Below are 24911 nucleotides of genomic sequence, written 5' to 3'. Positions count from 1 at the left end.
ATTATATTGAGCCGCAATTATGACACCTTAAATTTACAAAATAAACTATTATTATTAGTCATTTCAAACAACATTTTTAAGTTTTGTATATCTGTTATCCCTTGGGTAGAAACGTCAGAAGAATAAAACATTTACAAACAACCCTAAAATATCTGGAACACCTGATCTTTTACTTTGAACAGAAAAGCTTCTTAAATTAGAAATACTAAGATAGGTGATAAGGTGTTGACTATTGGAATTGATTTAATATGAAATTTCATATTTAGGTATCATTAAAACCTCATTTATTTTATTAGTCTAGAAGCTTTCAGTACGTATCGAACACCGTTGATTGCAAAGGAGAAGATTTTTCTTGGAACTGCTATAGAATAAATAATGACAATAACTAGGCTAATGGCATTTTTCCTTTCATATGATTTGCACTAGAGCCTCATACTAATGAATACGTTTATACGATTGATACTGGAATGAATATCAATCAAATGCTTGATAATTAGTTAAAAGTTTGATAAATTCAATGTTACCTATGAAAATATTAATAAATGTGATTAAGGTAACTATTTCAAGGTTGTGACAAACATAGTAATAAAATAGGTGAAAAGCTTAAATCCCTTATTGTAACCTAACATGCTGCTTTAAAATTTACTGACTTTAAAACACCTATTCGTAACATTGAAAAATATTATTTGAGTAATCACGTATTACTTGTCTATAGTTAAATGTGAAGAGACGATGGTTGTAAAAAGGACAAAAAATGTGAAAACACAAGAATAATAACATAATGCAAACAGACTTCAAAAGCTTTTAAACATTGAACATTTGGTCCTTTTTGGTATATTTCTTTAATTAGTAAATGAATCATTTACACAAAGTAATCGTTAATGAAAATCGATTATGTAACAACTCCGTAAAGAAAACTCAGTTACTCAATAAGGTTTCTAGGTGTCAGCGCAGCGATAGTATAATCTTTAATTTTGAAACCTGATCATTAAAATTTATTTCTTTTAGAGTAACTAAGGATAATTAAATAATATTTTTATATTAAGACTGAAATTCATAAAAATGATGAAATGGGTATTTTCTGTTTAGCCAAATGTTGATGTTATTATAATTAGATGTGCACTTGATAAAATAAATTTCTATAAAATGACTCTTTATGTAAGGCAATATTCAGTTGCCTATATCTTTTTATTGGTAAAAATGAAGATACTCTATCTAAAGAAAGAATAATAACTTGGCAAAAAAACTAATAGAATGTATCTGTTTGACAAATAATTATGTCTTGGACATCCATAAGAAAGACACAGTGAATGTATGTAACTATTTTAGGATATTACCAGCTACTTCTTTCATCTTGATCGTTTATCATGTACACTGCTAAGACAATATAAAAAGTAATATAAAACTAAAAAAGTATGCACTAACCTGAACATATCATAACGCATAGATATGAGATAATAATGTGATATATCAAGTTGCGATAAACGTTTGGCATGGTGAAAAAGAAATATATAAGTAACCATCAGGTTTTTCTGAATTTATATTTGTTCCAAGAAATTATTAGAAGTTCCTCTTCACTTATAATTGAACACTATAAGTTTATTGGTTGAAAACGATGACCTACTGTATATTCACTACCTTGAGAATGTGAAGATAATTCTTAACGAGATGATCAGTTTAATTCATATATATATATATATATATATATATATAACGTCGCTGTCCCATTATATTCAAACTGTATTGTAATTGGGATCTACCAAAATCAGTATCTTGATCTGCTTAAACTGACACAACAGCAACTACTATTGTGACATTTGAATTCTCAATATTATTTTGAATTTTGCAAAGTGAAAGTATTACGTAATTCATATCTTCTTCCATTGGTTGTTGTATGTTATATAGTGCGATAGACATTATAATGTTCATTTATTTCATCGTCTTTTTCTGAGACGTAAAATCGTTTTCAAAAACACCTATTTCCTTCCTTATTCGCATCTATCTGTTATATTTAGGACATCACTATCTGCAACTCGTCCTGTCTAACTAGTGCCAACAGATCAGCTTTCGTATAAGAGACATTTCAATAGTTCACATTCAGAACCCAACATAAACAAATGTCAAGACGTACCTCATGGGGAATCAGACATGGTGAATATGCGATATTGCACTGCGATTAGCAATCAAACTCATGTCACAATTATTTAAAGATTGAATATGTTGGTAAGCGACAAAATGAGTTTGCAAGTCTAGACAGAAAAAATCAATAAAAAGTAATGAAAGAAAAAGTCTGGAGAAAATAAAACATTCATTCAGATAATTATACTGAGAATCATCGAAATAACACGCTTTACATTAACTTAATTAGAGAAACTAGGAATTCCAAAGTCGATGACTATTATCAGACAGTTCTAATATGATTATTGAAAGAAAAAAATGTTAGGATTAGTAGTCGGGTGTTTGGGTAGACTCAGGAGTTTAGTTTAAGAGCTGTGGTTAGAGTTTAATCACGCACTGTCATCAGCTATTATGTAAAAATGATCTGTAGCGGTTTGAACGAAAAAATCAAGATATATGGTATTGATTCTGGATAGCTAGGGTCTTCTTCACGAATCAATATCAACTATACTTATAGCTCTACCATTTTAAGGTCAATAGTTAGACTGACGAGGATTGGGTATAAGAGGAGAGGTTAAAGGAAATGAAATTCTTTTAGTCACGCGAACACCCCTGACTATGTCTAGAATCATATCAAGGAGATTCAGCATGTAATCAGAACCTTAATATTTAGGTATAAGCAATTTTTAACATAGCTCTAAATAAGACATAATCAATAATCCGCTGCGTTTTGAATACAACGCAAAATCCAGCAGGTACCATCTTAAATCTGATTGACCTAATGAAAGTTGTGGATATAATATAGTTTTACCACGGTTCATTTGGCTTATCAGGAAATAGAAGGAATATGAGTCATGAAGAAATTTTCCACGTCCGTTTTTTTTTCCAAAAAGGTGTATTCACCTAGATAACTTAGCTGAAATCTCGTCTTTTTATTAGCAAATACTTCCACCAAAATTATTTTCCGATGAGGATACTTCAAAGAACAATGAACGCTTCACTGTTAATCTATCAAGCAAACAGAACACAATAGCATTTAAGTTCTTCCACCGAGCAAATAATTTTCTTCATTACATATGTTTATAGTAACTTTCTTATCAAAGATTTCCCCTCAGTTTACTATTCTTACATTCTGTTGAAGAAACAGTTAGATGTAGTTTGATGCGACTTTTATCTTTGTAAGTAATACACATCGGAAACGGAATTAACTGAAATAAATCCAAATTATAAACTTTTAAATCATAAGTGTTAGGTCTGTTTGTTTACCACATCAGAGTTGTCCAATTCTTACTACTATCAATAGAATCGGATGCATACCATCATCGCCTCCACATACTACTAACGAAACATTCATACCGATTGACAGCGTTTTTGCCATAATCATATTAACCATGACCTAACACTTCTACCACCATATATTTTAATGACTTAACTTTATATAGTTTTGAACAACTCTTTACTGTTCTTGCATTGCATGCTTGATTTAAACTTTCATTTTTACTAATCTGTTATTCTTTAGCTTCATATTTGGTTATAAAATGCATCCTGTTTAAACTACTTATGTAGTTTACACGTGTTCATGATTTTAGCTGGTCATATTTGGACCAGCTGCTCTTCCTCGTTCAGATTAGTTATAGCTTTTTGAACTTCATGGTGGGGTCGAGGGACCTACTTCAATGTTCCATTCACACTGTCTGTGAATAGTGGGTAGTTTTGTAAGTGATTATTAACAGTTGTCTACACAAGATACTTTGGATCCGATGGCCAGACACTATCAGCAACAAGTTATTGTGGGAGACAACAAACCAGATTCCATTGGAGTAAGAAATCAGGAAGAAGCGCTGGAAGTGGATAGGGCACACTTTGAAGAAATCACCCAATTGTGTCACAAGACAAGCCCTCACATGGAATCCTGAAGGTCAAAGGAGAAGAGGAATACCAAAGAACACATTACGCCGAGAAATAGAGACAGAAATGAGAAGAATGAACAAAAACTGGATAGAACTAGAAAGGAAGGCCCAGGACAGAGTGGGTTGGAGAACTCTGGTCGGCGGCCTATGCTCCATTGGGAGTAACAGGCGTAAGTATGTAAGTAATCCCCATCCAAATGTTTAAACCTCATTTATTTATTGAAACGGATACTTCCATCAGATCTCATTGCTTCATTGTCCTCAGTCTCTAACATTTTATTCAATAACAGTTTATTTGTCTCTGTAATTTAAAATTCATTTCCTTCAACTTTCTTGAGTATTATCTGAGCTTAACGGGTTTAATCTGATGATCAATTCTATTATTGTAGTTGTTAATACGTGACTTGTAGAATTTACTTTTTCAATAACATGTCTCCTCAATCCTAATTCAGTTTCCCCCTATAGTACTCGCATTATTTTACAGACAAAAATCTTTTATAATTGTTCCAAAATAATTTCTATTGATGAGAATTTTTCTACTGTTATAGTATGAAGTATTTAGACGTTTTTTAATAAAAATTATTCATACTACTATTTTTTGGGTTGTAAGTAGCTGAAAGAGGATTATCAAAATGAATAAATTCATCTGGTTCTACTACTATATTCGTTCCTCTTGCTTTACTCAAATATGTTAGTTTGATTGTTAGTAATTTTATTTACAGTATGTTTCACGAGGACCACAATAAGTCGGTGTTAATTTATTGTATTCTCTTACTAGTGAGATTTGTAAAAATCAGCTATCTTTATACTTATTTAATGGACACAGATATTCAGAGGTGATGCCGCAAGTCAAATATTAATTCAGAGATTACGCAGAACAATCAAAAATCATTCAACGTTGAAGAACTACGATTAGTGTTTTCCATGCGCCAGATAGTGACACCGAGGCTAAAAGATGGATTTCTTAAAATGATCACCACACTTTGTATTTATCAATTCGACTGCTCTTGTGGGGCAAGTTATATTGATCGAAGTCCTAGTAATGTACATTTTCGTGCTCGAGAACACCTCTCAATGTGAATAAGCAACGGTCTAATGAAGAAAGTGAACAGCTTGATTTTGGCCCATTTAGTGCAAACTGGCCAGAGTGAAATTATGAAACATTCCTTTTCAATTATTTCTCGGGTCAGTAACTTTTGACAAAGCCTGTCAAACTCAATGTCCTTCAAACCACTGAAGCAGTAGCCATCGAAGCGGCACACACAGATCTTTGTTCAGATGTCACTTCACTAACGATCGAAGAAATCAGGACGTCTATCAGACAGACTAAGAGTGGGTAAGCAGGTGAACCTGACATGATCTCAACACCCCAAGCAGAATTTATTGGCTAGAGAGAATCAGATTAAAAAGATAATACTTACAATTATCAATAAATATCATCTTTCTAACCGACTAATATTTGAAAAGAAATGTGTTTTCATAATCACGATTATTGGAGTTTTCATGAAATATTATACACAAACAATTTTTTTATTGTGATTTATTTAAGCATATCCTCGGAGTTCATTGATAAAACGAAGAAAAATTACTTAGTTACTTTCGCCTGTTACTCCCAATGGAGCATAGGCCGCCGACCAGAGTTCTCCAACCCACTCTGTCCTGGGCCTTCCTTTCTAGTTCTATCCAGTTTTTGTTCATTCTTCTCATTTCTGTCTCTATTTCTCGGCGTAATGTGTTCTTTGGTATTCCTCTTCTCCTTTGACCTTCAGGATTCCATGTGAGGGCTTGTCTTGTGACACAATTGGGTGATTTCTTCAAAGTGTGCCCTATCCACTTCCAGCGCTTCTTCCTGATTTCTTACTCCAATGGAATCTGGTTTGTTGTCTCCCACAATAACTTGTTGCTGATAGTGTCTGGCCATCGGATCCAAAGTATCTTGTGTAGACAACTGTTGATAAACACTTGTATCTTTTGGATGATGACTTTCGTAGTTCTCCACGTCTCCGCCCCATACAGTAGGCGTGTACAGATTATTAAGTAACTCTATGTAAAATATTTACTATAATAAATGAACATTTCTACTTCATATAGATGATTTTATCTGTATTGTAATCTTTCCACAGGATAACTTAATTAATGTTACCTTGATTTTCACATCGGCAAGCAGCCTCAACGTCAATTTGAGAAAGTCAACGAATTCCTATAACAAAATTACATTTTAATTGTTTAACTAGTTGGTTTAAGTTCATTTTCTTTCGAGACTAGAAATATTATTGAACATTCTACTTGTTTTTTAGAATTTAGAAGTACCATACTGTTGATTGACAATATGAAGTCATATCTAGTTTCATAAATAAGAAACATGTCCCTTGAAGAGATTGCATAGTTTGTCTTTATATACTCATAAATTTATTTAAATAAACATTCATATGGGAGTTCAAAGTTTCAAGACAAATTAGTCACGAATACAGATTTGTGTGAACCCAGATATAAAACAGGATATATGATAACTGATAATAACTACAACTTCTCTGCTCAAAGACTGTAGTCAAATTTTCTGTAACAGATACTAGAATAAATTTTAATTTAAAAAGGTATGTCAAAATATACTTAGTTTCTTGTAGAGGCTAATTACTCTCTGCATGATTCCAATAAACAACATCCTTTTAACTCAGTATTTAAACAGATCGAATCTCACAGTTGTATTATGAATTTATTCGAGAGTATTCAAAAGGCCAGATCACCAGTTTTACGGATAGTACATTGTTAATAATTAGTAAAAATCTGCCAGCACTCAGGGAAAAATAATAATAATAATAACAATAGTAATAATAGTGTCTATATATATATATAGAGAGAGAGAGAGAGGGAGAGAGAGAGAGAGATTTGGGGTAAGTTACTGATTGCCTGTGTAATCAAACAACCAATGGGAGATTGGATAAAAATGTATGTGCAAACATTCGTTCAATCAAACTCCCACATAATTTTACGTAGTGGATTAAATATATAAATTAGAGAAAGTAGACAAATAATAAAAAAAATAATAATCCAATGGGCTTACCATATTCTACTGCATATACAAATAATTCCTACTAGTGGCTTTTCATTTCAGTTCGAACCTGTATCCGTGTCTTGTGTCTTAATTTCCATTGTTAAGCTACTGACCTACATAATATGAGCAAGAGATTCAATTTTTCATAAACAGCTTGAAAAAATGATTTATTTCAAAGTGGAACTGTACTACTGCCAAACGTTTTATAGAAGTACTAAATTTACATTATCCATTATACTCATTTTTATAAGTTGACCAATCAATTTTTTTATCATTTCATGGATAAATATCATTGTATCCTTGTACATGACAACAGGGTACTGGGATGACTCTAAAACTTACAACTTTTTCCAAGGATCGTACTTAATGAAAAAACTTCACTTACTTAATGAACTTTTAAAAATTTACTTCAAATTATCAGATTACAATTGCTAGTAAGGGGTTGTGGAAATCGTTACTTTCCATTGAAATCATAAACCGATTATAGATAATGATTGAAAAATTGTCATTTACAGTAAGTTTCAATCTTTCAATAATGTTTACTAACAAAATGTTAGATTTATAAATTATGTATCTAAAAACTTTGAACAATACAATTACCGCTTCGTTTGATAAAGTTTAAATATTATTCAAACTATAATAAATAATCAACTGTGAAAAGTATCAAAACTACTGCCACGAGAATGACCTTGTTGTCTATTTTATTGTTCTCTTATCCACATACAATGTACAAACATAAAAATAAACAAATATTTAATATTCAACATCTTGATTTACTTCATTCGTTGTTCATATTATTATTAGTACTATAGAAACGAATCTCCGGTTACCATATATATATATATATATATATATATATATATATATTAAAGTACAAACGAAATGTTCTATGAATATGCTATGACTTCAATCATTTAATTGAAATAATCATAAAGGATAAGCAATGAACTTGTTCAATATCAGTCGTATTAATTACTAATCGTTTTGATTTTTACAGTGACTAGAGATTTTACATTTTATTATGTAGAATGTTATTATTATCAGAAGGGGTTTTGTGGAGATTTCAGTATTTTCACAGTTGGAATCATGAGTCAATTGAAGTTAGACCACTAAGGGAAACCTGGAAGCACTGGACGGCTGTTTCATCCTATTAAGGGACTCCTCAGCAGTGTGCATTCACGATCTCGCCTCGCGAGATTCCATTTCAAGACCTACCAGTCTCGCGCCAGAGCACTTAACCAATAGACAACTGAACCGGCATCCAACGGTGTTGATGCCTAACCTCAACCAATCCACGAAGTTTGAGCAACCGTTCACCAATCGTCTTCAGTGAATTCCTATCTCACAACAGACCTGGTTGAACACCACTGATCACTGCTTCTCACTAGAACTCCAGGAAGTACCTCTTGAAATCACTCACTAGTGAGCATATGATGACGAAGACAATTGGTGAACGGTTGCTCAACTTTGTGCATTGCTTGAGGTTAGACATTAACACCGTTGGGCGCCGGCTCAGTGGTCTATCGGTTAAGTGCTATGGCTCGAGACTGGTAGGTCCTGGTTTCGAATCTCGCGGAGCGAGATCGTGGATGCGCATTGCTGAGGAGTTCCACAATAGGACGAAACGGCCGTCCAGTGCTTTCAGATTCTTCTTGGTGGTCTAACTTCAATTGACTCATGCTTTCAACTATGAAAATATATAGTATTTGTTTAGTGTTCTTACAAATCAGTTAACTCTTATCAATTTTCCACATATATCATCTAATTAGTACAATGCATTTGTTTTCTTCGTGATATTAAGTTCAGTTTCTGAAAACCGGAAATTCAATTCGTCGAAGTAATTCCGTGTAATATTTTTAAAGGAACGTGAGAATATGATTTCGGAAACTGAACATATTATCGACTTTCTTATGTGAAAAATCTCTTTCGGTTTATCAAGAAATAAAATACTTTCAGTTGTCATGTGGTCAGTGAATTTGTCAAGTTCAAAGAACAAACGTTGAGCTTTATTACACACAGCGCTTTACTGAAGACTATTTGTGAACGTAAGCTAACAGATTCTTTTGGAAAATGTAAATAGAATACCTTTTCCACAGAAACAAACCACAGAATGAGTTACATGTCAGTCAGTGTGTTATTCGCACAAATGTAGATGATTGATAAAAAGACTTTTAAATGGTATTAGATCTATTGTTATCTGAAAAATATTAACTGTTTAAAGGCTGCATGGAATTGAGAATTATTGGAAAATTCACTGTTAATAAACCCAGTAAATTAAAAAATTTTACAGAAACATTTTTATCAATATTTATTTGTCCTAACAAGGTTAACTGAATGTAAACAATTACTCTTTAGACTTAATAAGTCATGGTTTCAATGACTTATATAACATTTATAAAACGCCTATGCTGATGATATACGTACATGTAAACGTATCAGGAATTAATCAAAGTATTGTAATAATATTTTCTACTGAAGATATGCTATGATTGGAATAAAATGAGAGGTGTGTGCTGAGATTATGACCATTTAAGATCGTTATTATTATTATTGTTACACTTAGGTTTTCTAAGTTATATCATTATTGTTTCCCAGAACCTGAATTCAAAAATAGAAAGTCTGAATTCTAAGACTGAAATCCATTAACCATATTCACAACTCTACATTCCAAATTTTTTGTATAGATAATATCAAAACATTTCTTGTAGAAATGAGAAACATTATCGCATATAATCTTGGAGTGTCATTGTACTAAATAAATTGAAAAGCATTTCAAAATACTTCATCAATCATCACTCATAAGATAATGTATACGAACGTCAATCAAAAAAAGGACTTAAGTATATGTATGGTAACAAAGAAATTAATATGGATTTTAATGATTATTAGGTCAGTACATCACTTCAAGGAATTAATTGCCAGAAACTTTTTAAACGTCCAACATTTGTAGTTTTAAAAAAAAGTGACAAAAGATCAATGAATTGCCTTAGTTGACTGACTAAACCTGATAAGTAAATTTAAAATCTAACCGTAAAAGAAAGCTTAAACGAAATATCTATTAAAATTTGATAATCAAATTACTCAAGCTTATTTCAGAAAACATTTTATCAAAATGATAAAGATGAGAAACACATTATCATTTTGTTTAAAAAGGATATTGACACTAACGTCAGATCAATCCCACATCCTTACTCTCATTAAGTAGGTCAAAAGTGAGATTCAAATAAGGATAGTTCTATGAAGTAACACAACACCAAAAAGTTGTTTGAAATCCAATGAATTCAAGACATACAACTAAAAAACCATAAATTGTGCTAATTGATAAAATGTTTGACAAGTAATTGACAACCAATGTGACTAAGACATTTTTTATTTTTCTGTCGTCATTACTAGTTTATTGAACATATCAGTACTGTAACTTATCAGCTAGTAAAATCGGTTTCAACATTAAAATCACATGTTCGATTATGGTTGATGAGAAAACTGTCTTAATTTGTGTAAATTACACATATCGAAGTGTGAACAGATTTTGTCAAATGTATGTTTACATTCGAAAGAAAATTTATGATTAGAATGAACTAGTGAAATGCAAAAAAATCAATAATTAACTTTAGATAGAATTTAGATGGAGTGATCGAAATAGTTGAATTGGCGTCAATGATGATAAATTTTTTTTAGCAAGTACATAATGTCAACAACATTTGTGATTTATTCTTCAGTGAACAAGTTGGTTGCCATTGGAAAATTGATCATTTGAAGAAATATGCTAAACACAAACGACTAATAGATTATTTTCATTGATTTAAAAGAGTCTATATCTGATATGATTATTTGTTTAACTCAGAAACAAATGTATGTAAATTTGGTGGATGAAATGTCCTGAAATAGCACTATATATAACTTACTTAGTTACTTACGCCTGTTACTCCCAATGAAGCATAGGCCGCCGACCAGCTTTCTCCAACCCACTCTATCCTGGACTATATGTAACAGCAGTGAAAAAACAGTTTTCATTCTGTCATTTCTATTTACATAGTCGAATTCACGAGTTGATGTAAGCTAGAACGTCATTCTATTTTTGCTTATTAACCCGATTCAAAATACAACAAGAATTGTTTTATCGAGATATTTAATTAACTACTGATAGGTTTTTTCCATGAGATTGATCAAAACCATCATTCATATTAGACCGCTTATGGTGTTCATTAATTTGTTTTGTTGAAAATGTCAACACTAAATGTAATGTATGAAGCTAAGATACAATATGCTTATTTAGTTTATTGGAAAAAACACCACATAAAACATCTGATCTAGCAAATTTAGGTTTCTTTCCATACCGATTCATGAATCTGTTGATTGTTTTACATTTATGCCATAAATCATGTACGATGGTCATGTTCAGCTATGTCTTAGAATGAAATTCAAGTGTTGATTGCTCGATATTCGCGTGACTCTATGATCAGTTTAATTGGTGTAATTTTAGTGTAACTTTTAAGAAAAACAAATTCCGTTTAACATGAGTATCGATTAATAGATACGTTCCACAACGATACAATAAATTATTAGATGGATTAGGTTACTGACGTCTCTTCCTGTTACCTAGCCATTGCCTTTAATCACTTGAAGACAGAGTAAGGAGAAAGCTTTTTTTGATGTAAACACTCAGAAAGCGTGTACTTATGGTCTTTGTAAAATATTGCAAATAGTGTATAGTGTTTCAAAGTTTCCTTTTCTTCTGTAAATGAGAAACTATTGCAATTCCCACGACTCAAAATAAGAACACCAAGACTGGTACTAGTGAAGATTTATCAAGCTCAAAACACGACGATAACCCTGGTCGAAAATACACTCATTTATACGTTGATTGTAAACCCATTTGATTATAATTAGGGTGAGATCACATACACGAAAAATACTTACAGTTATAACAAATCATATGTTGCGTATCATGCTGAGCATAGTTTATGTTATTTAATACAAGAATATCTTATGTTATACCGAATAAAGTATCATACTAGAAAACAAAGCAAATACTACACTTTCAGTTAAAACGGAAATGATGTTGAACAAAAATCATAATGAGTAAAAGAATCCAACTCTGACTATCAATCCCGTCATATCACCTCCTCCTCTTTTTTAATAGAATACGTAAGAACAACTTTTCTGTGGAGAGTTTATTTGAAAAAGTTGCTGTTCTTTTTCGTACTCTCTAGGATCTCGGACGGTCACGTGATCAAGCTCCAGCCTACATTTGGTTTGTTTTTAGCTGCATTTTCAGAAAATCTATTTAAGCTTCTGACTTCTATGCTCTGCTGCTACGCGCAATGCATATACGATTCCCATTACCCCACGAAACATAGTTGGATCTTCATGTACCCACGTTACAAATAATGTGACTTTCTTGACCTGAACTGTCTTACCACTGCTAACACATTTATTATATGTTAGCATTGGGGCGTATGGGTACACACAGAGGTTGAAGGTTCCTTTTGTCACTCCTGTGCATTCTGGTTTTGCGACTGCTTCGCAAACATTTATTATATCAGTTGATTTATCATAACATTGAAGAGGGATTCTATGTGACATAAATGAAGTGTGAGAGCAACCAACATCTGCTAAAATGACATCTGAAATATTATCAGAATGTGACTCATTTAAAACATTTTTCTCACACTGACTAGAAGTGAACGGATTGCGAGGACAAATAGCATTACATATGAGCCCATCAGAATTATAATTAGATCTGAACCTATTGAGAATTTGTGCTCAGAATTGACTAAGGTTTGTGAGAACAAGCAACATTTATTATAAAATCGTCAGAATTTGATTCATTTGAAATAATTTTCTCAAATTCATTAAGGACTTCATTAGAAACTAATGAATCATCGAACGAGTTATAACTGGAAACTGAAACTTATAAAATAACTAACGAATTGCATTGCCATACGAAAAAAGCTCGATATGAGCATAAAATAAGTTGTCATGAATAAATTGTCAACTTATTGACGTATACATATAACAGCCTACACACATTAATTTATCAATTCAGCATACTGTTTGAATAAAAAATTACAACCGATTTTTGTTTTTACAAAATGTGTAAATTGTTGTAGCTCTAGTTTCATTAAGATAGCAGATTAAGCAGTAATCATCATCAATATCATCATCATATTATTATTATTGTTAACACCATCACTTATTTCTCCTCTCTCTCATTCAGTCCATTAAACGAGCACGCATTCCACTGTACAGACGCTGCTGCACAACTACTAACTAACGCTTCTCACGTCAGCGTCATAATGGGAGGAGGAGCAAGCGAATTCTATGGTCCATCAGACAATACCACTTTCAACGTGAAGGGGAAACGTTCTGATTCACGAAACCTCTTAAATGAATGGCAGGAAATACAGACCAAAATGAACCACAAGCATGTTCTCTTACATACAAACAATGAGTTTAAACAAACCGACTGGTAAATTTAAACACGCGTTTTCACAAATAAGTACTTGTCAACTAAATGTCATTAATATACGACATTATTTCATCATTAAATATGATATTAAATCACGAACTATAAGGTTGACTATAATTTACACTATTTGTTTGCTTGTGAAATATAAGTTCTGGTCAGTTGATGAAAAGCCACAATCACTTTGACTTTCACTTGTCTCAGTAAATTGGTTTATGTTCGAAAAATATAAAGTAGCTTTTCTGGTGTAACAAAGAAGTGAATGGCATTTTCGCTGTATCACATAGTAACGTTTCTTCGGAATATTTAATATGGTCACTGAATATCTACTATTCTTTACATTGGGAAATCAAAATGTTGAAAGATTTTGAGGAAAATTACAGTCCTTTAGAACAACCTTGTTATTTTTTTTCAATCTCCCAACTTACACGTCTCTGTCATCAATAATATTATTACGGATTCAAATACTATGTGATAAACAATAACAGTAGAACAACACATGTAAGCGAACAATTGTTTTCAACTAGATCGTCATCAGGCTTTACTCTAATATACGTGAATATTTATACGAAAATGTTAGACCAATCAAGGCTATTTGAGTCAATAATCACAATGAAATAGAACACGTCGTATAAATATTCCTGTATATTAGAGTAAAGCCTGATGACGATCTAATTGAAAACAATTGTTCAGTTACATGTGTTGTTCTAATTTTCACAATGGGAATCTTTAATATTCTAAAATAACAGTAGACCATGAGAGGAATATTGTTACATTTAGTGGAACGAGATTATTTAATATTGCCTTGTTTTGTGTTACAGGGAGATGATAATAAATCATATCTCATATCCTCCTTTTTCAATGGACCAAGAGGTATATTGGATGCACCTCGATCTGATCCGGAAACAGAGGATAGATTCGCAAGCAACTACACAGCAGAATCATTGGTGAGACTCAGTCTTTCCACACACAGTGCTGAGGATGTACCGATTTATGCTAATGGACCTTACAGTGAACTATTTCATTCTTCATTAGATAATACATTTATTGCTCATGCAACTATGTACTCACTTTGTATCGGACTATACACGGATCAGTCACATTGTGACGAAGGAAACAATGGATCTCGACTCAGTGGACTTCATCTGAATAACTTTTATTATTTACTATTTCTCAGTATTATTTTGTACACTTTCATACATTAGTGTATATTTTGTGGTATTTTGTTTAAATTATTAATTTCATGTTAATCATGTAAGTATATTTATTATTTGTAATATTTATTAGGTTAGATTAGACAAAAATTCATCAAATGATTAATGGATGCACAAACACTTATTTTTGAATTAATACACTGGTCAAATAAAACTAATTAACATTAATTTAGTTTTTGATGTTCGTATTGATGAAATATTTAGACAAGTTAAATTTGGAAATTGAATGTCACTTTCCGAAATGTTGGTGAAGTAGTGATTTACTTACTTACTTACTTACTCACGCTTGTTACCCCTTATAAAAGAGCACAGGCCGCCCGCCAGCATGCTGTATCGAACTCTGTCCTGGACAATTATTTCCAGTTCATTGCAGTTGATATTCATCCTTTTCATGTCTGCTATAAATTCGCGGCTAATTGTATTCTTTTCAGTTTCCCTTAATGATTCCAGGTTAACACATGCGTTGTAATGCAAATTGATGATTTCCACAATGTATGTCTGAGGCACAACTTCCATAATGTCTTCCTAAATTTCTCTTCAGATTGTAGTTGGACTGCTCTCTCCCACAGTAGGGTGGTGCTGATTGTATCCGGTCAACGGACATTCAGTATATTGTGTAGATAATTGTTTACAAATACTTGTACTTTATTGATGATAGTTGTAGTAGAAGTTCTCGAACTTTCAGTGCCATATAGAAGAACTATCTTGACGTTCACATTAAAGATTCTAACTTCGATATTGGTCGACAGACAGTGGTTTTGAGTTCCATATATTATTCAACTGTAGAAATGCTTTTCTTGCTTTTCCAATCTTTGCTTTCACGTCTGCATCAGATCCTCCTTGTTCATAGATGATGCTGACCAGCTACGTGAAAGTTTTCAAATCTTCCAGAGCTTATCCATCAGGTGAGATGGGGTTGATATTCTCTTTGTTGTACTTGAAGGTCTTGGTTTTTCCCTTATGTACGTTGAAGCCTACTGAGGGTCGTCTTGACCTGCATTTGTTGGTGTGTGTGAGATAGAAGGGTCAGGTCACCTACGACGTCCAAACTGTCCAGTTGCATGCAAACTGTATATTATATTTCGTGCATCCCCTCACATGTGGATGTCTTCATAATCCAGTCAACCACCGGAAGAAACAGAAAGACAGAGATTAGGCAGCCATTTTTGACTCCGATCCTCACTTGGAATGCATCTGTCATCTATCCTCCATGCACGACCTTGCAGTGTAATCCATCGGATGAATTCTGGATGGTGTTGCCGATCTTCTCAGGTCATTAGTGTTTATAATATCTGAGCCAGATTGTTAATCAACACATTTGGAGAATCATATTAATGACATCTCGCTTTCTTATCATTGATATATTTGTGCTACAACTTCGTAATTTCATCATCTAAAACAATGTGTGATCATACACTAAATAATCGGAGTGTTTAGAAATTCATGTCGATGTTAGAAATATTTGTAATCGTTTTGTTCATCGGAAATTAATTCATTATAGAAGGCTAGTGAGAATGAGTGGTAATGATAATACTGTATAACAAAAAATTAATAAGCTAATAAATTTATTGATAATTGTAAGCATTGTTTTTTTTAATTTGATTATCTTTAGCCGATAAATTCTGTATGAGTAGTTAAGAATTCGATTTTGACGTTTAGAATAATTCATTCACTAATTTCGATTGAATATATGCCAAGATAACAATGAACTTTAATAAACCCATAGAAAAGATATTGTGAGCATAAATGTATCTTGTTTGAAAGTTCAAAACATTCAAATGTTCACAAGCCATTTTTATCATCGATTTTAAAAGGTTCATTCTTATTCAATAACAATTATGTACATTCACTGGGTCATTTCATGGCTTTATTGTTTTAATAAGCAGCACAGAATCCATCATTTCACTTAAAAATCTAGTCTTTAGATTCCGATATTTCAATATGAACCAGTGTGGTCATTATGTTGGGGAGTTTATGTCCAAAAATGTTTGGAAATTTTAGTTAGAGATGAGAGTTTATTATTTATCCCTTGTGACTTTCTAGGAGTGGAACTAAACAATCTGTTCGTAGGTTGAAAAAAATTTAACAATATTCCTCTTACAACTCACCTCATTGACTGTTAAAATTGGTTCTGACAGACCACATAACAGACCCAAAACTTAAGAAATTACCAATCAGATCTAAGGTAGTGACTATTGACTTGGAACAAAATTCATTCATTTATATGCCTAAACGGAATTCTGGTATTATAGCTGATGTTCGGTCATAATGAAAACCCTAATGTTGAAAAGTAAATCCTAATACAAATTCACCACACTAATTAAGGATTCTATTTTGATTCTTACAGTCGTTAAAGTTACTGAAGGGCACTTAAGTATAGTCCGAATATCGTTCATAAATTATTGTCTGAATAATACATTTTGTCGTAGAACGAAATGAATTCCATATTATTTTAATTCAGTTGTTGTTGTCATTGTTGCTATTTCATTCAAATCTATGGACGAAAAGAGTTATTTGAAATTTTTCATTTTCTATCATCTTCAATATAACCACCTCTTGCTATACAGATTATCTTGTGAGTATTTTATTAACTGCCGATCAACAAGTGTTCTTGTAAATTGTTTGTTTACCATAGAAAAAGATGATCGTCGTCAAATCAGCAGTCAACTGAAACATGAATTATGCAACATCCTTGAACACTTCAACTCTCTTTCAGCTTATGCTCTATCCTTAGGTAGCTCACAGGCGGAAACAGAACACATCATTGACTTCTCTATGTGTGGAATTTCACTCTATCGTTTTAGTAAAAATTATCCTGTTATTACATGTCAAAGTCGTTCTGGACTGAGTGTGACCATGAGGCATAAATTTAAAGACGCTAGACTTTGATATATATATCTTCATATTTTGTGTATTATCAATAATATGTACCCAATTTTGATACAGATAATGAACTACCAATCATAGACGATTTGAAATTTGGATAATGCAATGAGAAGACGAAGCGTTTTATAATTATGCGGTATGTTTGCGCAGTAAATTCCGAATAATCTGATTATACAAATATTTGTTAAGACATTATGTATGAAAAAATAAAAAAAACTAATCTGACAAGTCAAAAGGTACGAGGAAATAAGGATACTAATAAAGTACGCAATGTGAAAACCACTATGGACAACAAATCAGTATTACCAAGGTAGATAAAGGGTAAGAACAGGTTATTTTTGAAGGGTTCCCAAGAAAAGGTTTCCAGTTTTTGTGTAGCCAAGACTTTAGTAAACCTCAGTATACAGTCTTGAACATATTTGAATAAAACTTATTTCAAAAGATGTATCTGTATAAGCGCTACTTGGTTGACGTTTTGGTCACAAGTGATAAACGTGAAGATGTGAACAACTTCTTAAGGAAACTCAACACAAGTCAAAACCATATTTGTTTAACATGTGAAGAAGAGATGAATGAAGATCTATTAACTCCCAGGGCAGAGTTTAAATGGTTTCAGTTGTTTTCTCAGGCTTGAGTACTTTTAGCAAGGCTTTACTCTACGAGATGGGGCTGCTGACCACATGCCAAATGCTCCTTCTTCACTAGGGTTTGGAACCGGCATTAACCCCAGAACAGCTACAGGAGGAGTTATCATTGTAATATACGAAGACTCAATAGCTGATTTCATATGTTTTCATGAAATTCTCAGTCGTAACTATATTAATAAATCAACTGCATTTAAGATCTTTCATTGCTGCAATATTCTTTAACATTAAACCTTATTTTCAGCAACAATTTGTATCTAAAGTAGTATTAAGTGCATAAAAATATCAATCTACTTAGTTCTGATACAAAGGCTAATAAAAATATTACTGATAATCAACAATTTAAAATAGTGTGTTTAGTACAACATCAATTAAATCAATCCATTAAAATTTAGAATAATGGATGCAATCCGAGCCATGTGAATGGTTGAAATCGACAATTTACATATACTTGTTAGGTAATCCAAAAATAAGCCAATGAGAAGTCAGTGCATGGCAAAAGTTAGAAAGTTTCGGTTTGTGAGGCAGTATTTAAACGAACAAAATCAAACGACAAAAGTTGTAAACCTCGTAAGACAAAATATGCTTCCAACTGTCTTATCGACAGCTTCAAAACCCTTATTATTTTTCATAGCAGTCATACTATCACTGTATAAAATTGAGTGCAAATCGTCCTTATTGAATGTAGCAGATCCTGAAACTTGGAAGAAATCAGCAGATGAGAGATTTAATAAGTTTGAAAAATCATTATCTTACTTATTACTCAAACGACCAAAAAATGTCATCTTATTTATTGGTGATGGTATGAGCTTGAACACTGTTACTGGAGCAAGATATTTGAAAGCGGAGAAGATGGATTTTTTAGGTGGTGATGTACAACTAGTATGGGAGAACTGGCCTGTTGCATCACTTGTCCGTACATTCAACTCAGATAGACTCACAACAGATTCAGGTTCTGCAGCGACTGCCTTTATGTCAGGTAAGTAGTAAGGTGAACTAATATTTCTAATGAGAAAAATACTACTTCATGCCTTAGTAAATTTACGTTGTCATATTTTAATACACTCATAACCAAGCAACTATACATGTTCTGTGTGATGAAAATCTAAACGTTCCGTTGATCATAGAACAATGTGTATATTTGAAGCTAGTGAAATTAAATACACTTGAAAATGTTTTGTGAGTTGATATTCTGTAGATAGTCTCGTTTACCAAAATATTTCTGCAATTCTTCTGTACAATGTAAGCGGAATCTGGAGAATGGATAAATGTATAACTAGTCTTACTTGAAAGATTTTATTCTGATCGACATAGGTATGGTACAGATCAATTTTGATGTTTCTGATCGGTATTTAATTATCCCATATATACTAATGAAGTTCGCACTCCATCGACTATTTATATTGGTCAGAGTTTCTCATAATTTTATCATCTGGAGAAAGACAAATGCAGTAGAGATAATAACTCGCCTCCTCTTCTCGGTCTACTTTATCATGAGTTTCGTTAGAGTTCATGTGGGAGGTTAAACCTTATAGAGCCAATTAGGTAGAAAATGGACATCAAATTGATTGGAGTAAGTAGCCAAGACCATCAGATTACATTTGAGTGATTCAGTGATGTTATTCTCCATGTAATAAAATAAAAGCTTTGTATTTGATCGTGAATTCATGAGCTAAATTAAGGCAACTAGTCAGTGAACGGTGATACTTCTTTTACAATGTTTCTCTTTTGATATTTGTCAATAATGGAAAATATACTAGACTAAAACTTTCGAAATATTAAATACACTTAATAATGTATTTTAATCGTTCGAAGAATCAAACCAAAGTCCATTTCAAACAAAGAACATGTTTTGCAGTGTATATATTAGGATTTCGGAAGGTCGAGTATCAAATACAGTTTTCATAGTTCACTGATCTAGTTCGAAGAACTGTTGATCTTACTTGAGTTGGAAGTACAAGATTCTACTTTGTGAGCTGATCACTATATTGTCAAAGATGAATAAATTTATTGTGATGAGATTTATACAAAATCGCGCACTTGGCAATTTAGCTTACTGTTGTTCTAATTGATGGGTAATTGTTGCTGCATCTTTTGATAATTTTAAATTATTTTGAGGTGTGAAAGGGCCATTTAATACCGTTGGTATTACGGGAACAGTGAAGTGCTGTGAATGTACTGAGTTAAAAGAATTGGAAAGGGCGAAATCTTCTATCATGTACGCCTCTAAAGCAGGATTTTCTACTGGAATAGTTACAACTACGAGAGTTACTCATGCAACACCCGCAGCAGCATATGCAAATATGTTACATCGAGATTGGGAGTCAAAAGTGTAAGTGTAAATTATCTTAGACCTTACGTTTATGTACAGATTTAATGTGATAAAGTACATAGATTACATGCGTAGGTTTTTATTGCAATGAACTCCGTTTGCAGTTAGTGTTTTGTGTGTTTTGCCTGAGTACTACAAGCTAAGAAGCATTAATGTCAGAAAAAGGCTTTTTGCAATACACAGTGAAAGAAATTTATAAAATTGGTGGGATTTGGTTTTTCTTAAAAAATAATCGTGTATTACACTGAATCGATACATCATAAAGTTTATTTAAGTTTGTGTCTATAAATGATCTGTTTCATATAACCCAAAAAGAAATTGTGAATTTGAAGTGAAATTTCATATTCGTACGTAAGCTATAAAAACTTTATCCATTAAAGTGCCTTATTGTTACTTTATGTCGGATTGCTCTGTTCCTAAATAAGAAGAACGTCGCAATTATTACTCTCTTATTTGGGCTTTCCACAGTCATGAATAGATAGGATTGGAATTACCGTTCACCTGTTTCAGCCAAAATATGAAAACACCATATCGTCTCTATATGAAAATGTTTGGTTCAAAATAGAGAACATGAACTTGGGTTTTACAAATGAGTTTATAATAAGTTCTCTTCAAAAATGTCAAGGGAATCTACGTTGATTACTTTATCATCCATTCGGTCGGCCACCTCCATCCACGTGATATCTAAATGAATTAAACACCATTCCTTCGTTATTCGTCTATATAAATTGATTTGTTTATTTAACTACATACAGAATTTCAGAATGGTTTGTGCTATATATGTGTTACAATTGATTCCAGAATATTCAGGATAAGCAAATCACCCAGTGATGATCACAATGAAATATTCGGTGTTCACGAACCGCATGGGCATACGAACCCAGCTCGATATGAGTGATAAGTCTTGATGCATGAACGCTATATACGGATCGTGAGCTAGTCTCGTAATCCCCAAGCTAGCACTACTTAGCGACTTGAACAACAGAGAAAAGGCGGGAAATATGCGAGAAGCACTTTACTTCAAAGGTTCCTTAATGTACAGAAAATATAGGGTCATAATAATAATATTATTATTATTACTATTATTATTAACGCTATCACTCATTTCTCCTCCCTCTCATTCAGTCCATCAAACGAGCACGCATTCCACTGCACAGACGCCGCTGCACAACTACTAACTAACGCTTCTCATGTCAATGTCATAATGGGAGGAGGAGCAAGCGAATTCTATGGTCCATCAGACAATACCACTTTCAACGTGAAGGGGAAACGCTCTGATTCACGCAACCTCTTAAATGAATGGCAGGAAATACAGACCAAAATGAACCACAAGCATGTTCTCTTACATACAAACAATGAGTTTAAACAAACCGACTGGTCTTCGGTTGACTACGTTTTGGGTAGGTTCTTCGATTCATGAGTTTCGCTACATAGTGTTATTGTGGATCGATAACTAGTAAACAACTCTGTTTTTATTTGTGTTTCAAAATGAAGCTGCCTGAAGCGTTATCGACTGTAGGCGCAGTGTTCGTAGGCATCGGTCGAAAGTTAAGATGGAAATCCCGTGTTAATTTGACTTCTGGCCACCATCACAAAATTGTTGTTTCCTAGAAATAATCTGTTGACGTTTCTCTAATGCTTTATGTCTAATAATTTTCAGAAAAATGTTTTGTGATGATTTGATTATGTGGACAGGCAGTTCGATGACCACTGAGTGTTAAAACTGTGCATATGTGAATCAGACTGGAATTGAGTGGTTTTGTGATACCGTTCACCTGTGTTGAGCAAACATTCGATTCTGCCGTTTTCGTGCCAATTGTTTTGATGCTCCTTTTCACGTTTGTAAGATTTCCAAACGTTTAACGTGGTGTATTGATTTACTGACACCATCGTTTATTTTACGGCATTTCATTCAGATATAATCTTACGCATTGATTTTCAGGTTTGTTTGCTCCGAACCATTTGGCTTACCGACTAGAAAATCAAGACCAACCAACTTTGGCAGAAATGACAGAAGCTGCTATCAAAGTACTTTCTCGCAATCCTAAAGGATTTCTTCTGTTAGTTGAAGGAGGCAGAATTGATCATGGGAATCACCAAAATCAAGCCCAGTAAGAAACTCTTATTATAATTGCAACTATTTCTACCATTAAAATTGATTACTCAGTCATAATGTTATTGGTCTTTAGTATGGAACTAAACTGATGTAGATTATTCCCTATTGTTTAACCTAAAGTTTCCGACCCATTTATCTGTGCTTTTAAGTGAGTTGATGATACAATTACATTTTTGATTTCATACCGATTACAGATACGCGTTAACTGAAACTTTGGAGTTGGAAAAAGCCGTCGAGAAAGCATTGTCACTTGTTGATCAACAAGAAACGTTACTATTAGTAACAGCTGATCATTCTCATGCATACGGAGTGGTCGGCCATCCGACAAGGAATATAAGTGTGCTAGATGTGGATAATACTGCAAAAGTAAGTAGTGATTTTGCTCCATTTGTAAGCATTTGAGTAAACGGGAAAAAGATTTCCAACCAACACACATCAATTTACAAATAGCTGTTGTATGTAATGGTCAACAATTGGACCGACCATTGTCAAGCTTCAACAATCCGAAATGAAATGAGAATAAGTTACATCTAGTAACTCGAAGTTATGCTTGGTAAAATATTTGAAGTCTCAAAACAATTGACAACTGGACTCACCATTTCAAAGTTTTCATATCTGACTCCTGAAAGTTTGTGTTATCGTCACATAAATAGCGTTTCAACACAGGGCATTCAACGTAATCCGAGAGAAACATATCCAGACACACAATCAGTCTCAATTTAGTTAAGATACTGGAGAATAATATCGAAGTTGCATGGTGATTGGTAGTTTTGAATCCGTTTGAAAGGTCTGTCAACAGTAAGATCGAAGATAAAAGCTCACGTGTAACCCGTGAACCATTTCTCGGGTTAAGAATGATTACAACGAATGAGTGAAAAGACATTTGTTGTTTGGATGAGATGTTTGCGGAGATTTGGTCACATTGAGGTGAATTTTTGACACAAAGTGATATTAACTGCGAGGACTCGGAAACTAGGGGATGTTGAACAGCTGTTTTGTCTGATGGGGAGTACTTTAATAATGCGTACTTCTAATGTTTCGAGGAAGATTCGAATTACCAAATTCTGAGTCAGTGATCTAACGGTAATGTACTGACCTGAAGACATGAACACTGTACATCTGATGTCTAGTGTGCTCCACAAGGAACACTGTTAAAGAGTCAAAACTACAATTAGTTAGTTGTTTAGTTCATCAGAATTTCTTCAGTTGATATGTATTCGTCATGAAATCCAGTTTCAAAAAGCATTTAATGAGTATCGAAATGTTGTTAACTGGATACAGATTAGTCAGATATTCGGAAGGCAATCAAAAGACTGACTACTTCGTTATCGCTAACATAATTTATTGACGAATTCAGCAACGGATTCTCGCCATTTAACAATTGAAACATAATAACATGAGTTTGTTATATTATAGCTATCCCACCTTCACTTGAGTCTGTAAAAGTTTATGTTTATTATGCTCCTTGAATAACTTTCTTAATAGGCATCGTCACATGTGTCGGTAACTATTTGCCTATATCTTTACTTTATCATTTGCTGGCTTGTGCGGATATGTGTGACTAATCACCTGTTACAACCGACATATATACACTTCTTAGTAGGCTAATTGTTAATTACTTAAAGTGCGTGATGACATACCTGCATCCTTATAATTCTGAGTATCATAATGTCTTATCGTTCATGTGTATTTGGAATCATTCTTCCTCGCATTATTATTATTATTATTAATTTAGTTCGAATTCACCCTTGTTCGTATCGGCATCGTTTGCTTGATGAAAAGTATGTAATATTGATGTGAGTTAAAATTAGAAACAGTGAATGGATATGCTATGCATAATAGCATGATAAATTTGTCTTGGAGTACTCCATTTCAAAATCATCACATTGTAACTGAAAATGACCTAATTGAAAGTAGCCAACGGAAAGTCAATGTAAAAACGTGTTTTCACAAATAAGTACTTGTCAACTAAATGTCATTAATATACGACATTATTTCACCATTATATATGATATTAAATCACGAACTATAAGGTTGACTATAATTTATACTATTTGTTTGCTTGTGAAATATAAGTTCTGGTCAGTTGATGAAAAGTCACAATCACTTTGACTTTCACTTGTCTCAGTAAATTGGTTTATGTTCGAAAAATATAAAGTAGCTTTTCTGG

At 32.9% G+C, this 24911-nt stretch overlaps 2 protein-coding genes across 2 annotated transcripts; both read left to right on the top strand.

Annotated features, from left to right (window-relative positions):
• Positions 1-13509: 13509 nt before the first annotated feature.
• Smp_155900 (hypothetical protein) lies at positions 13510-17652 on the top strand (the record flags this gene model as incomplete). Its single annotated transcript, XM_018797016.1, has 3 exons — positions 13510-13552; positions 14423-14560; positions 17399-17652. The coding sequence occupies 3 exons, from the start codon at positions 13510-13512 to the stop codon at positions 17650-17652; spliced, it is 435 nt and encodes a 144-aa protein (XP_018652100.1).
• A 1223-nt stretch (positions 17653-18875) lies between these two features.
• Smp_155890 (putative alkaline phosphatase) lies at positions 18876-23143 on the top strand (the record flags this gene model as incomplete). The annotated part of the gene is made up of 5 exons (XM_018797015.1): positions 18876-19272; positions 20412-20625; positions 21751-22025; positions 22568-22736; positions 22936-23143. 5 exons carry the CDS (start codon positions 18876-18878, stop codon positions 23141-23143), a joined length of 1263 nt encoding a protein of 420 aa, XP_018652099.1.
• Positions 23144-24911: the final 1768 nt, after the last annotated feature.

Source organism: Schistosoma mansoni, chromosome 4 (assembly GCF_000237925.1).
Source record: "Schistosoma mansoni strain Puerto Rico chromosome 4, complete genome".
NCBI lineage: Eukaryota > Metazoa > Platyhelminthes > Trematoda > Strigeidida > Schistosomatidae > Schistosoma > Schistosoma mansoni.
The sequence above is the reverse complement of the archived record's forward strand: the minus strand, read 5'-3'. Positions and strand labels throughout refer to the sequence as shown.